Raw genomic sequence first — 12,535 nt, 5'->3', positions numbered from 1 at the left:
AGATAGTGTGGGTCATACCGGCATTGTGACACAGGAAAATCCCTCGTTGGGAGGTATTTGGAATAAATAGTAGCAGGGCACATGCCTGTAATCCTAGCCATTCTGGGAGGGTTAGGAAGGAGGATTGCGAGTTGGAGGCCCGGCTGGGCAGTCTATCAAGGCCCTGTCTCAAGAAAAGAGACAGAAGGAAAGCACTGGGGGGTAGCTAGGGTAAAGTCTCCTGGTTTAATCCTAATTACAAAAAAAAAAAAAAGTCCTATTGTTATCCTGGACAAAGAAAACAATTTATGTACAGAATGACAATATTTCACCAGCCATGCTTCATTAGTTTCGGCCTTAATTTCCCTTTCTGCTGTGTTCAGTACCGATGTTTAACTATCACTCACGGAAATTTTAATATTTGCTTACTGTTTAAAACATTTAAAATAAGCTACTATCAAGAATGAAATGTGCTGGGCCCAGTGGCCCACACCTGAATCCCAGCGGCTTAGGAGGCTGGGGCAGGAGGAGCAAGTTCAAGGCCAGCCTCAGCAATGGTGAGGTGCTAAGCAACTCGGTGAGACCCTGTCTCTAAATAAAATACAAAATAGAGCTGGGGATGTGGCTCAGTGGTCGAGTGCCCCTGAGTTCAATCCCCAGTACCCACCCCCCAAAATTAAATGTAATGTGGTTTCACAGCATCTTCATTCCAGTTTTTGTTTAAATTAGCAAGTCTTGAAACGGGTGCTAAGGGAACAGTGAACACCCTTAGAGGTGATAATAGTTACAAACTTTTCATGTGTTTTCATTTAATAACAGATGTGCTATCTTAAAATTCTTTGTCTATGATATGTATTAGTTCATTTCACCTTAATATATGAAAACAATATAGTGACATATAGTAACAAAAATAGGGTTTGTCTTAAAATTGACCTTCTTTTAAAGCTGCTTCTATGACATTGGAGATCCAGACGTAGTACCGGGTCTAACATGAGAAAGGGTACCGCCGCCCTAGAAAGCAGTTTGGTAGTGTCTGAGAAATAAATTCCATACAACATACATTCAGCCCTTCCACTCCAGGTATTTGTCCCACAGAAATAAAAACAAAATACAAAACCTTATGCCCAGACGTTTACGGCAGCTTTACTCATAACAGTTCAAACCTGGAGCCGACCCAGGTGTCTGTGAGCACGTGAGTGGATGAGGACCTGTCTGGCGGAATTCTGCTCAGCATCGGAACAAAAATAGACCTCAACCACTTGGCTGAATCTCAGAGCAATGACACTTAGTGAGAGAAGCCACATGCCCCTCAAAAGGAGCGCATACTGTATCATTCCATTCGTAGAATATGCAACCTGATTTACAGGGGGGAGGAGGAGAGTGGTTGGCAGGTGTCAGTCTTTACATGTGAAGAACTTTATGTGATTGATTAATAATCATGTTGAATAAGGACCTACATGTGAAAGGCAGAACCACAGACCTTAGAAGGCAGCCTAGGAAAACATCGTCATGGTCTCCAGGAGTGGGAGAATCAGGGCACAAAAGGCACAGAAGGAAACCCTCATAAATTCAGAAGTGTTCAAATTTAAAATTTCTGTTTCTAAAAAGGGGGGAAAGAACCACAGATACTTGTGGCCCATATAATCGACAAAGAATCCGTATCTCTATTGAACTTCGACTCAATTAAAAAAAAAAAAAAAGATGACCCAATGGAAAAGCGAGCAAAAGACATGAACAGGATGTAACCTGTTCTTGTCCAGTAATTAGCCGTCACAGGTGGGGCCATGCTGCAGGGGGCTGAGGCTGCCGAGGGCCACAGGTTCGAGGCTGGCCTCATCAACATAGACCCTGTCTCACGCAGTGATGTGAGGACCGGGGAGGTAGTTCAGGGGCAGAGTGCCAAAAAGGAGGAGGAGGAAGGAGAGGAAGAAGAACCCAAATAATCAATAAATGTGAAATGAGCCTAAGCCTTGTTTATTATTCAAGGAAATATGAGTCATTGTTAGAGTCCATTTCCTGTCCATACCTCTAGTGGATAAAGTCTGGTAGTTTAACTGTCAAAGGTAGGTGGGTACAGAACAAGCGGAACACATACCCGTTCTTAGAGGAGAAATGGGTACGAACATGTTGGAAAACTATCTAGCATTATCTAGTAAAGATGTGTCAACCCAAGGCCCAGAGTGCCATGTGTACCAGTAGAGAATCTCATACATGTGGGTAGCAATATCTTTGTACAGGAATGTTCACAGCAGCACTGTAGTAGGAAAAAAAAAAAAAACTGGAGGCATCCAAATCACAACAGTGTTGGAACGGATACACTGTGGTATGGCTCTACCACAGAATACTAGACAGCACTGAAAAAGAACACGGGAACAGAGCAATGAGGAAGCAAAAGCACAAGTTGTAGGATATGTACAGTGTGGTTCCATTTTTTAAAATTTTGTTTTAATTGTAGTTAGACACAATAACCTTTATTTTTATGTGGTGCCAAGGATCAAACCCAGTGCCTCATGCGTGCTAGCTGAGCACTCTACCATAGAGCCACAACCCCAGCCCCAGTGTGATTCCATTTTTAAGGACACAGATAACCATTGTGCAACTATGAAAAGAAAGCACGGGAATATCCACAAAATTCCAGAAACGGTTAGGGGGGAGGACCGGAATATGATGAGGAAGTAAACAACTCAGGCGCTGGCAACTTCAAAACAGTAGCAATGTTCTTGTTCTATAATTAGACATGTTGGTAGCATATTTATACCTTATATGTATAGCATTCAAACCTACACAGTATTTAATAAGGTCCATTTTATTTAAACTAAGTATAAATTGCAGAATTTAGCATATGAATTTGAGGATCTCGAATCTTAGGTGCCTGCAGGAGAATTATGCTTTTTTTTTTGATGAAAAGATAATGAGTTTTACCCCAGTATTTCTGTTTAATAATTTAAGTTTCATTTCATTAAATGGAAAGTGGCTTCCTTGCAATATATTGTGCGCACTTGGAACATAGCCTTAAAATCTGCATCTTCTCCCCCCCCCTTCTCTGGACCCTGCTGTTCCTCAATTTACAGGAGAGATTTGAAGCACTTTTCACCCTCTACGATGACCAGGTTACCTTTCAGTTATTTAAAAGCTTTAGAAGAGTCAGAATAAATTTCAGCAAACCCGAAGCAGCAGCAAGAGCTCGGATCGAACTCCATGAAACAGACTTCAACGGGAAGAAGCTGAAGCTGTATTTCGCACAGGTACGTCTCAGCGTGGCGGACCTGCTCTCTGAATCTCTCCACCCACGGGAACTCTCACCTCCTCCTCTGCTGTCTCATCAAATCAGAGGTTTTTGAAACAAACCATCCCAGCCAGCAAATAATGTAAACTTCCCTTTGTTTTATAGGTACACGATCTGATTTACCTTCTGAATATACTTATCCTCCTAACCTTTGTGTTGCTGAAATGGTAGGAATTCATTTTTCTGGCAGCTTTGTTCAATGAGGGCTCCGCGAGGGTTAAGCCCTGGGACCCTATGGTTAGTGAATTAATTTTTTCCCTGTGTATCTGGCACTTAGGATGCGAAGTCCTCCTGAGATGTGAGAGAACAGTCTCTCAAATCACTTTTTGAGTTTTGATTCGTCTGAGGAGCCTCTTGGGAAAAAAACTGCCAATCCGAGGGATGGCCAGCAGGGGGCGCAGAACCCTGTGGAAAGGCTGAGCTGGTAGTGATCCCCGGGCAAGGGCTCTCATTCTCTGATCCTGCGTGGGTGTGGCTCTTTAATAAACCAGTTTTTTCTCAAAGGAATCAGTGGAAAAAAAAAGCATTAGATCTCATGAATGAAATATATTGTTTTATCGTCCAAAATAATAATAAGTATCCCCTGCCTCCCGCTCTCTTACTTCTAAATATAAAGCGAAAGAGGTTTGCCATCTTGCATTCCAAATGAACTCCCGAATGAAAGCTGGGTAGACATTTCCCAGTCGTCTTTTGAAAGGGAAGGTGCAATCAAACGGCACAGTTACCTGTCTTCTAACTAGGGGGTCGCATCAGTCGAGATAACTGACCTGTAAAGAGCAGGGGGTGGTTTGGCTCATAGTTGGGAGGTTTTGGTGATCACTGGCCCCTGGCTTTGGGGCCTGTGGTGAGGGCAGCGCCTCGTGGCCAGAGCTCAGGGGGAACAAAGTCACTCACCTCGTGGCCAGAAAGCAGAAGCAGCAGCAAAGGAAGAGGCGGGGGTCCCCTGTCCCCTTCAAGGCACTGGCTGAAGACTGCCATTGGTCCCCACTTCCGCGGCTCCCCGTCTCCCAGTAGCGCCCCCTGAGAGCAGGCCACACCTTAGCTCACCTCACCTTTGGGAAGTGGTTCCTGCTCTGCTTTTCTTTGGTCATTCATTCATTCATTCTCCTCAATGAGCACCCGATGTACGTGGCCCCGCACAATGAGCCCAACGGCGCCCACCCCACCTTCCTGGGGCTGGAAGACGCTCAGGGGAGGTTTCACATTTTCTCTCAGACAGTGTGACAGTACGTGTCATGATGGCAACGAAGAAAAACCGCCCCGTCCACAGAGTGGCTGTGAGTCTCTCCCTTCCTGCAGGTGCAGATGTCCAGCGAGGCCCGGGACAAAGCCTACTTACTGCCACCTCAGCCTGCCAAACAGTTCCTCATCTCCCCTCCCGCGTCGCCCCCTGTGGGGTGGAAACAGAGCGAGGACGCCATGCCCGTGATCAACTACGACCTGCTCTGCGCCGTGTCCAAACTGGGGCCAGGTAACGAACCTTGATTTTTCCCATTTTTGTCCCAAGACACTTTCGTATGGAAGGCCACATTCAGCCTGGTGTGTTCTGGCCACCCAGGGGCACACAATGACAATGGCAGACACCACCACATCAGCCTGGGTTCAGATTCCTGCTGTGTGTTTTCGAGCTCTGAGATCCTGAGCGAGTTCCGAAGTCTCAGTTTTCTGAGCCTTCCTTGCTTTCCTCTATAGAGATGATCCTCATGTTCACTGTGATTTCAGGGATTAATTTACAGTGCATAACACTCAATAGTTCTGATTTATTATGTGTGTGTGTGTTGCCAGGGATTGAACTCAGGGGTGCCTAACCACTGAACCACATCTGTAGCTCTCCCCCCCAAACCACCTTTTTAATTGTATTTAAAGACAGGGTCTCCATAAATTGCTGAGGCTGGCTTTGAACTCATGATCCTCCTGCCCCAACCTCCTGAACCACTGAGATTACAGGGCTGCACCACCAGCCCGGCTTAGTATCTTCACTGTTACAAATTCTAGGACTGGAATTAGCTGCCTTCTCTCACTGGCCCCGTCATGTACCAGATAGATGACAACTACCTTGTATCTCAAGGAATTGGTTGTCGTGTTATATCATCCCTTCCAAATTGTTCTCTGAGCTTTCATTTTGACCTTGCTTCCCTGATTTCTCCCCACCTGTCTTATCCCTTTAAAGTAACACAGACACAGATTTCGTGCTACTTGTCCACCCAGGACAGCGTAACACCTCTTGTAGGGGCTTGATTAGAGGAGAGGCTGGGAATTCTTAAGACACCCACCTTTTTGACTTCTGAGGTCCTAGAATAGATTGCCGGTGCTGCCTGGAGCCTTACCAGCGTCTCTGGGGGACGCTGAAGCCATCATGAAGTGCAGCAGATTCTTGGTATTATTCATGCCACAGTCGGGGGCATCTACATGCTAATTTGCGAGACCTCAGGCCAGGGACACCATTGTGTATAAGAGCCTTACGTCATGGAATCTGTAACACCAAAGCCAGATAAAGTACTCTGACATAGGATTTAATGATTTTTAAAAATTATCAATAATAGAAATGCTAATAGCACAAGATGTTCCAAGGGACCTGTGGTTCTTCCTGCTGGAGGTGACGCCTTGGGGCCCTTCTTGCCTCCACAGGGGAGAAGTATGAACTGCACGCGGGGACCGAGTCCACACCGAGCGTGGTGGTGCACGTCTGTGAGAGCGAAACTGAGGAGGAGGAACCAAAGCTCCCCAAGCAGAGAATCACCCAGACCCGGCGCCCGGAGCCCCCCAGCGCGGCGCAGAAGGAGCCCCAGGCCTTCGACTGTGCGCTGTGAGGCTGGCGCAGCCTCCGCCGCAGCTCTGGCCGTCGCCTCCAGGGGGCGCTGTGGCCCCAGGGCAGGAGGCTGCAAGGGACCCGGGCTGCCCTTCGCTGCGGGTGGGATGGAGGCGCCGCGGTTTCACCGGTTTGAAATGTTGAGTGATACTCCAAATGGCAGGTTAAAGGATTAGCCCCCAAGATGTGACGCTGATGACCGTTTTAAACAGTGACAACTAGGAACATGGCTTCCCCACCCCAGCAAGGTTAGCGCCCCTGATTCCACTGGGCTTGGGTACCACACATGGAGCCGTAGCACCCTGTTTGCAGTCCCATTTTTACAAATTTAAAAATAGTCTTACAGTGTTGATCATCTGGCTGGGTGTTTTTATTTTGGTATAATGGCTTCTAATACATTGATCAAGGGTAATTGTTATTTGGTATACATGACTTTTTTTTTTGCACAAAAAGAAACCTGAAATACAGAATAATTCATAATTATTGATAATGAATAATGAATCTTCTTTTTTCTCTTTTTCCAAGTTTTTTTTTGTTTTTTGGTTAACCTTGGGGAAAGAAATGCCAAATCCACTATGATGATCAGAACCAAGTGGCGCCAGCCAGTGTGTGCGCTCTTCTTACCCTTGGCAGGCTCTTAGTAGAAGCTGGGGGAGTGCTGCATGCAGGTGGCTCTTCCTGGTATGTCCCCCTCACCCCCAGATGGGCTTCTGGGGAAGAACTGGTACATGGGAAGAGGGACACATCACAAGGAAGCTTGACTGGCTGTGGTTGGGGTGGCTGCCGCGTCCTGCCATTGGGAACCCCAGTTCTAGCCTCTGGACGGCCAGGCCGTGTACTCTGCAGTCTGCTACCTTCCCCAGCACTGTCAGCCACTAGTTGTTGAGTTTTTCTGTGCTGTATGTATATTTGTGTATGCCATTAATAGTCTTGAAAGTAGAAAAGGTAACCATGAGATTTTTTTCTGAAGACTCTTTTAAATTTTTCCATTGGGATATTTCCAGCTTGCTGGGGAAGAAAAGTCAGGCATACTATTTTTCTATGAATTAGCAGGCGAGGGGAGAGGTCATACTTTTGTTTTCAATGAAATTTCTTATGTTGGCTTATAGTTATCGTTTTTCCCTAAAACAGGATAGTTTCTCACTTATGTTTCAGAGGTGTATTTGAACCTCCCAAGGTAGAAGTAGTATCTATTTAATGCTCTGTGTTCTATTCAGAATTTGCGGTCCCTCTTAACAGAAAAGGCCTGTAACTGAGCGTGCTCTGCTGTTGGCCAGGTGGCCGCTGGCTCTGTGCTGTTTTGTGTGGCAGATGTCCAGAGCTCCCCGGACAGATATGAGGGAATTGCACCGGAGTTAGAACTGATAAACCACAGTGGTTACGCTGCAAAGAAAGAAAAAACGCAGAAATTCAAACCATAATATCTGTATATTGTTGGTAACATGTTGTTGTACTTTAGTTCTTATTATAGTAAATTTATTTCTGAGGACTTAAACTCTATTACCCAAACAACCCACAAATTGGAGAAAACAAAAGTTTTCTGGGGTTTTTTTGCCCCTCACATGCTGAAATGATAAGCTCTCCTATTTGTATATATTTGCCATTGCTAAGCCTCGATGTAAATTCAGGTGAAATTTACAATTCCAGAAACAAGTAATTTATTGAATTCAGATCATCATTTGTCAGTTCAGCTGACAGCCACTCAATAAATTTATTTTGCTATTTATTTATTTATATATTTATTTATTTGCAGTGGAGCCTCCCTGTGTTGCCCTGGTTGGTCTCAAACTCCTGGGCTCAGTTGATGTTCCGGGACTCTGGCACACACCGTCACCCTGCTCCACTCCACAGTTGTAAGCTCAGGACTCTGCCTCTTTCTGATTGCAGGATGGACCCGACTTACCTGTCAAGAAGTGTAGATTTTTTTTTTTAAAGAGAGAGAGAGAGAATTTTAATATTTTATTTTTTAGTTATCGGCGGACACAACTTCTTTGTTTTGTTTGTATGTGGTGCTGAGGATCGAACCTGGGCCGCACGCATGCCAGGCGAGCGCGCTACCGCTTGAGCCACATCCCCAGCCCCAGGAAATGTAGATATTTTCAACAGTTGAGAAATTTTAAAATTTCCTGTTAGGTAATATTTATTCACTCTAATTTTTGAAATGATTAAAACCCCATAATATTTTGTTATTTGGCTCGGATTTCATTCTCTACCTGCCAATCAAAGAGCATGTAAGATTTTTGTTGTTGTTAACTCAAACAGTACAACTAATCAGTTTATTCTATTTCTCTCTCTCTCTCTCTATTTTTTTGAGAGAAAGTACTGAATAAATTGAAGAAAACTTTATAAACCAAAAGTACGTGCTTTGTACTTTCTATATGTGTTATTTATAGACCATGGATTTATTTTCAAAAGGCAGATCTCAGACATAATTAAGCCATGGAAAATGCACTCAGTTTGTGGTGGGCCAGGTCCTTCGTCCAGAGTCAAGGACCTCAGACCTGTTGGAGAGGTGACCGCTGCCGTCTTTCCTTTTCCTGTCCCTCCTCTTCCTGTCCCTGTGCTTTTTTTTTTTTTTTTTTTTTTTTTTTTTCACATTTACATTTTCATCTTTCTGCATTCAAGGAAATAAACAACTTAAAATCATTTTTTTTGACTGTGTAAAGGAACAGATGAGCGGGGCGGGGGGGGGGGGGAGGAGTAGCTTCTAACTGGGGAAGTTCATATAATAGAAACTCATTTGTTTAAAAGTATAAACTGAAAGGACCAGCTGTGTGACCCTGGCCAACCATCTGATAAATACCCACTTGCTTCACAGCTCCCCAACGTCATCATCAGAGTGACACTGTTTTCCTTCATCACAAATGTGGGGCCGGGTGTTCCCAACTTGAAGGTGTCATAATTCCCAAATGCGCCAGCCACGCGGCAGCTGAAGCAAGAATAACTGCCGCGTTCATTGGCCAAGAACATGGTGAACGTCGTCCAGCCCGGGTTAAGAACCATCCTGGGGCTAAGTCCAAGCACCCCTACCCACTAAAATAAAAGCTCATAGACTTTTCACTAAATCAGATGCAGGGTCTGTGCTGTAAGCCCCCATTTCCTTTGGAAATAGTCACATTCATCCAACTCTTGCAACTCGGCATGGCCTTGACTGAGGTTTGTTCTTGTGGTACAGAAGGTTCATGGTGATCTATGCAGATAACATGTGCTTTTCCACTTCATCTCCTGTTTAGTCCCCAATCATCCAAGCTCAGATCCGGATCTGGAGAGAGGGCCAATGCCGGTGCCATTGTTGGGCCCTGTGCTCCCTGTGCTCCTCGACCCGGAGTGAGTGTGAATATCTGTCCCCACTGTCATGCACACCAACCCAAGAGAACTTTCCCCACCATCTCACTTCCTCTTAATCGAGCCCAGGAGTTGGATTTACTGTTGTGTCTGAACACATTTGTGACCTCGCGTTCCGTTCTGGGGTACTGTGAGCTGTACTTCCAAAAACTGTAATCTGTGTACACGTGTCCCACCTGTCCGTGCGCTTGGAGAGACAGCAGGGTTTGTACTTGCTTGGCCATTGTCAGCTTTAACTCTCCTGTGGTTTGAGGACCTCTGAATTTTCCTTGTCCTGTCGAGGGGACACAAAAGCAGAATGTAATTTGGGGGGGGGGAAGCTTCATGATGATTTGTGACAAGTTTTGTTTTTAAAAGTAATAAAAATAAAGTCGCTTTTATTTAATCAGCCCACTGAATCGAGTTCTTTGTACAATTTTCAACATGCATCAGTTACATTTAGGCATTAACATAAAAAATACAGGAAAGTGAAATATTATGTTTGTTCCTGTAACAGGAGTCCTGTTGAACATGAATGCTGTTCTGTGCCAGAGTTCAAGGGTGAGTCACTGCAGAGCAGAATAAAGACTGTAGTGTAGTTCTGCACCAAGAAAAGTTCTGGCCCTGGTTTCCACCTCCCTGAAATATGATTTATTCTTGATAAGGCTTATGTTCTGTCTTGACTTTAAAAAAAATAAATCTCCAAATCAAAATATGGAAACTCGAAAGACTGAGGAGGTTCTCTAGTAAAAGGGTTTGTTAATACTTACTTTTAAGCCATAAAACTCTGCTCTTTGTTCAAAAGAAATCTTACATGACACCCAATGTAAAAAATGGATTATGAAAAAGAACAGGTAAGCAGAGAGGCTACATTTGAAGGAGGCAGAGAAGGAGTGGGGTGCCCCCGCCACAAGAGCGCTGTGGAACCGGCGCTCCTTCACCTCCTTCAGTCACCTGAGCTTGTCCCCACCCACCCACACCTGCACAGGAGGCGGAGCCCAGCTCACACACCTGGGCCAGAGTGACCTGGGAAGGATCAGAAGCCATTATCCCAGGTTCTTCTGACCACACTCTACTGTTAAACTGAAGTCTTTAATTTTTCCAGAGAAAATATATTAGAAGTCAAAGCTAGATATTGTTTTGTTGTTAAAACTAAAGCAGGGCCGCCGAAGCCCTTTCCACTTTTGCAGATGCTTCTCCAAACTCTTCTGCGGGGCTGTCTCCAGGTGGAGCTGAGCTGCCAGGCTCCTGGGGCCTCCAGCAGCTTCCTCCAACTCATCTAGGGTTTGTAGAACACGGTGATCCCAGCATCAGGTTTAGTTCGTTGGCTCCTTGAAAACCACTGTAAACATCCTAAGGGGGGAAAAGACAATTAAAAAATACAAAATAGAAAATACAAACATATAAGTAATTTCCCTTGAAGCCTGTCGTAAAAGTAGAATTCAACAATATAAATATAGAGTCCTATTATCACCAAGAAATGTTAAAATAGATGGCAGGAGGAACTCTCCCTGCCCCCCAGGCACACACGGAAACATGGCTGAAAAATAAGTACAGAAAAGACTAAAATTTTTATGTAGGAAAGATCTCAAATCTTGCCAAGCTTATTTTCAAGACAGAAAATAAGGCTTATCGAGAATAAATCATGTTTCAGAGTATAAATGGAAGGGACCCATGGGTTAGATATTTAAATGGGTGGTTCAGAGCGTGGGATTTAGGAATAGATTGTGATCCAAAATATTGGGAAGAACTGAAGTTTCTGGATGGCAGTAATTCTAGGAAATTTTAAATGTGCCCTTTTACATAGTCTCCTGGTAGCCGTGCAGTGGTGTATGGTTTAAGGACGGGGGTCAGTCCTCAGAAATGCGTCATTAGAAAATGTTGGCGGGTGAACATCATAAAGCATACCTAACACCAACTAAGATAGCTTCAACGTCACTAGGTGGTATGATCCTAGGATGGTGGGGCCATCCTGTACGTGCCATTGTCATTGACTGAAGCTCAGTGAGGCAGCCCCCAGTTCACTATGTTGCTCAGATGTGAGGAACTGGACCCCCTTTGTCTCGTTGCCTGGGTTCTTGAACATTTGGAGGAACATTCTAAAATCTTGACTGGGGGTCTGGTTAAAGGATAGATTTGTGAAATAAAATTATTTTACTAACTGTAAGAGTGGTGTTGCATTAGGGCATCAGAAAGAGCCCTCTGGGTTTCATGGGTGGGAAAATCAAGTTTATCCAGCTATTAGAATCTATAAGAAATTTCACCAAAGTGTCTTGACCTAAGAATAACTTAGAAAAAACAGGAACATTTCCTTACACTATGGATGACCAAAGAATAACCAATAAGATACTATTCACAACTGCAACAAAACATCCCCAGAGACAAACTGAAACTCTAAAAGGGATCTAGATAATTTTAGTACATGCAGGTTTCATGCTCTCAAGTGGTTAAACTTTTTATAAATTTCAATTTTTCTCCAAATTAATATAAATTTAATAAAAGCTACCAAAATTCCAATTATATTTTCTATAATAAACCCATTAAATTTATTCTAAAGTTTTTATGGAAGGGACTAGGGATATAGCTCAGTTGGTAGAGTGCTTGCCTCACATGCACAAGGCCCTGGGCTCAATCCTCAGCACCACAAAAAAGTAAACAAATAAAATAAAAATAAATTTATGGAAGAATAAAGAAATACAAGTAGGTAAGATAACTTTTATTTTGGTATTGGGATTTGACCAAGGGTGTTTAACCACAGAGCCATATCTCCAGCCCTTTTTCTTTTTTCTTTTGAGACACGGTCTCACTAAGTTGTTGAGAATGGCCTCAAACTTGTGATCCTCCTGCCCTAGCTTTCCAAGCCACTGGGTGCCATATTAAGACAACTTGAAAAAGAGAAGATGACATGCCCTACCAAATATTATGACAACCTATAGAGTGAGGTGAGGCTGGTGCAAGAACAGACCAACTACCGAAAAGTAATAGAAACTAACTCCTGTCTATGTGAGAATTTATTATACAATAAAGTGCCACCATAAACAGACGGAGAAAGGTTAACATCCAGTGGTGCTGGGAAAGCTGGTTTCGTATATGGAGGTGAATAAACATTGGTCTCCCATCAAATGCCCTGTAGAAGA

The 12,535-nt window shown here is 44.0% G+C and overlaps 1 protein-coding gene across 2 annotated transcripts in view; it reads left to right on the top strand.

Annotated features, from left to right (window-relative positions):
• Nucleotides 1-9,807, top strand: part of Rcan3 (RCAN family member 3) — a 29,104-nt gene extending 19,297 nt beyond the window's left edge. For both annotated transcript variants that reach the window (XM_046468958.2, XM_046468959.2), the window contains exons 3-5: nt 3,051-3,224; nt 4,565-4,736; nt 5,894-9,807. In XM_046468958.2, the coding sequence (XP_046324914.1) occupies nt 3,051-3,224; nt 4,565-4,736; nt 5,894-6,075 (528 nt within the window). In that variant the 3' untranslated portion in view covers nt 6,076-9,807. The remainder of the gene's footprint in view (nt 1-3,050; nt 3,225-4,564; nt 4,737-5,893) is intronic.
• The last annotated feature ends 2,728 nt before the right edge of the window (nt 9,808-12,535 follow it).

This window comes from Marmota monax, unplaced genomic scaffold, assembly GCF_021218885.2.
Source record: "Marmota monax isolate L192 unplaced genomic scaffold, Marmota_monax_Labrador192_F-V1.1 WCK01_AAM20220418_F8-fsc00008, whole genome shotgun sequence".
Lineage (NCBI taxonomy): Eukaryota > Metazoa > Chordata > Mammalia > Rodentia > Sciuridae > Marmota > Marmota monax.
The sequence above is the reverse complement of the archived record's forward strand: the minus strand, read 5'-3'. Positions and strand labels throughout refer to the sequence as shown.